General features: G+C 41.8%; 2 protein-coding genes across 2 annotated transcripts in view; one reads left to right on the forward strand and one right to left on the reverse strand.

Moving 5' to 3' along the window:
• LOC102676713 overlaps positions 1-2,348 on the forward strand; it is a 4,907-nt gene extending 2,559 nt beyond the window's left edge. Inside the window, exon 4 of the mRNA XM_031515354.1 lies at positions 2,121-2,348. Coding sequence (XP_031371214.1) covers positions 2,121-2,256 — 136 coding nt within the window. The 3' untranslated portion in view covers positions 2,257-2,348. The remainder of the gene's footprint in view (positions 1-2,120) is intronic.
• The window catches only part of LOC102676587, a 30,468-nt gene that overhangs the window by 13,477 nt on the left and 14,264 nt on the right, over positions 1-2,727 (reverse strand). The window lies entirely within an intron of this gene.

The raw sequence follows: 2,727 nt of genomic DNA on the forward strand, positions 1-2,727 counted from the left end.
AGGGACGTATGAATAAAAAAGAGGGCCCGCAGGCGGCCGTGACGCCGCGCCGCATTGTCGTAGTCCTCGTCGTCGGCCGGCGACATCACCGAACGTCGTGAAAATTCCACGAGGCCGGTCTACTGATCCATGGGAAAATGATGTGCTCGTTTATTACTTTACGACGACGCTCTACTCTTCAACTGTGACTGAATAATCGGAATACAGGATCGAGAGATGTGTTGAGTGAGACAAAAGTTATGTTTTTTCAATTTTTTTGAAGAAAAAATTATCGACACTCGTCGTCAGATCTAGGCACGTCTCGAAGTTAAACGAAGCGTGGAGATGTCATGTCGGATGATTTCTTTGATAAGAAAAAGAGACTATATATATATATATATATGTATAGATGATTAAACGGAAGCGACGAAGAGTTGTTTGTCTTGAGAGAGGACAAGGAGGAATAAAAATTGCAAACGAAGTTCGTTTTTGTCCGAATCTCCACGCTCGAGGAGGAATTGGAGAATATTTCTCTGAAATATGGGGACATTTTGGATTAATTCTTTAACGAAGCCAACCGTGATGATTAAACAGGGGAAATAGAAATGGATTCGGACCAAGAATTGTTTATCTCGCGAGAAAGAGAGAGAGAGAGAGAGAGAGAGCAAAGTACAAGAGGGTTGAATAAAAATTGCAAATGAGCTTCGTTTCTTCTTCGTCGAAGTTGTTATCGCGTTATAGTGGAAGCGTTGTCCTTCTTGAGAGTCATTTCGCACCGGGTCTCGCGGGTAATTTGAAGGAATGAAAGCGGGTAAGGAGACGCGAAAGAATCATGGAGGCTTTGCCTTGCGCTTCTAACTGCGAACGAGGCTTTATCAAACTCGCGATAAACCTTGGTCGCTCTTTAATAAAGATATCGTTGCACAAATCGTGTAAAATTGTTCCGCAATACGTATCGCGATTCGATCGAGATACAACGAGAAAATTGCGGGGAAACGTATCGATAACTTCCCCATTACTCGGGGAGCGACTTTCGAAGTTTCAACATTCGTAAGGACAATGAACTTAAGAAAGGAGAACTTTTTCGATTCTTCTTCGCCCTCTTATTTTTCCAAAGAAAAAGTGACCGCGCTTTCAGATTGCATCGGGAAAGAGTGAGATCCGATTTTTCGTTCCGTGTACTTTAAAAATAAATCCAAGGGACGGGGAGAATTTATTCGAAGCGAGAAACCACGAGCGAGCGAGATCTCGGGTCTCGCTCTGATAACGAAATTATATTGTTTTTCACCTCGTATCTCTGCCGCTGGAAGGTTGCAATAAAGCAGAATAAGTGAGAAACCGGCGAAACCCGTGTTTCCTCCATTCTCCAGTCCCCGAGATTCGAAATAAGAAGGGACAAGAGGCGAAATAAAAGCGCGATGAAACCGTTCTTACTCGTTTTTTACGAGCACGCGACATATGTCCCGTTTCCCTCCCACGGTAATCGTCACTTTTCGGTGATTCGTAGGGACGACGGTGGTCTTTCTGGTGGTCAGGTGTATAAATAAATTCGAGAGGGAAATCCCATATTCCAATTCTTTCACTCACGTTTCAAGACACCTCGCTTTTGGAAAAAGACTTTCCACTCGTCCTTCGTTACTTTCGAGATCCGATTTTCCGAAAAATCTTTCAATCTTTTCTACGGCAAAGTATCGAGGATTCTTTGAAGGAACCAAGCACGGAAGAACGGGAAATAGACTCGACCAACGACTTCAACTCCTTTTGACGAGTGTTTCCGTGCAGTCATAACTCCATCTTGTATAGATCTTTATTTTATTTTCTTTTATTTTTTTCCCCTTCCGTCTCTCGCCAACGATACAACAGATGTCGCTACTGACACTCGTCTTTCGAATATCTTTTCGACGTTATTTCTCGCTGCTTCCACGATACAAATACAAATTTCTCGCAGGGCAATGCGAGAATCATCGTTGAACGTTAAATCGATCCAATGAAAGAATCATACAATTCTGGAACTCGTTACCGAGTCGTATCGCGGTATTCATGGGAGAAAAAAATAAGGGTAGAAGAGAGAGAGAGAAAAGAAAGAGCTCCTTATTATCGTCCAGATGGTACGTACGTACAGTGGGCGTTGTTGTTTTCAGACCGACAAGCTCGCGACACGAACTACTGCCGCAGGACATTCTTCAGGCTGAAGTGGTCGGACGTAATGGAAGCTGCTCCGAGTACCGACCGCAATGCCCCGTGGGACTCTTCGACTTGATTGGAGTCCTCGGTTGAGCCCAGAAAAACCACCAAGGTGTACCGCCGCTTGCACTCCGATCGGGTAAACAATTCGATTTCACGCTTCCACTTTCACGAGATACCTCCCTGTTCCAGTTTCCAACGATGCTTGGAATATCGTAATGGATTGATCGTTTCCACGATCCAACGATTTATCATAAACTACAAGAAAAGTTTAAATAGGGACGACCAACTTTTTTTTAACTCGACGAATCGCGTTTAAAATTGAAACTAAATAATGTAAGTAAATGTAAAAAAAAGTCGAGATATCAGTTCGAACGATTTGTTGCAAAGAAGAAAAGAAAATTTGAAATGGAATTCGATGTCATTAAATATCGTTGATTCTAATTCTTCTCGATAAGATCTATGAATTTACGTCTAAAAAATGAATAATAGTAAAAAATATTGTTACACTGTTTCTATAAGAAATTGTTAAAAATTGTATTGATTTAACAATTTTTTTTTTTT

Source organism: Apis dorsata, unplaced genomic scaffold (genome assembly GCF_000469605.1).
Source record: "Apis dorsata unplaced genomic scaffold, Apis dorsata 1.3 scaffold_68, whole genome shotgun sequence".
NCBI lineage: Eukaryota > Metazoa > Arthropoda > Insecta > Hymenoptera > Apidae > Apis > Apis dorsata.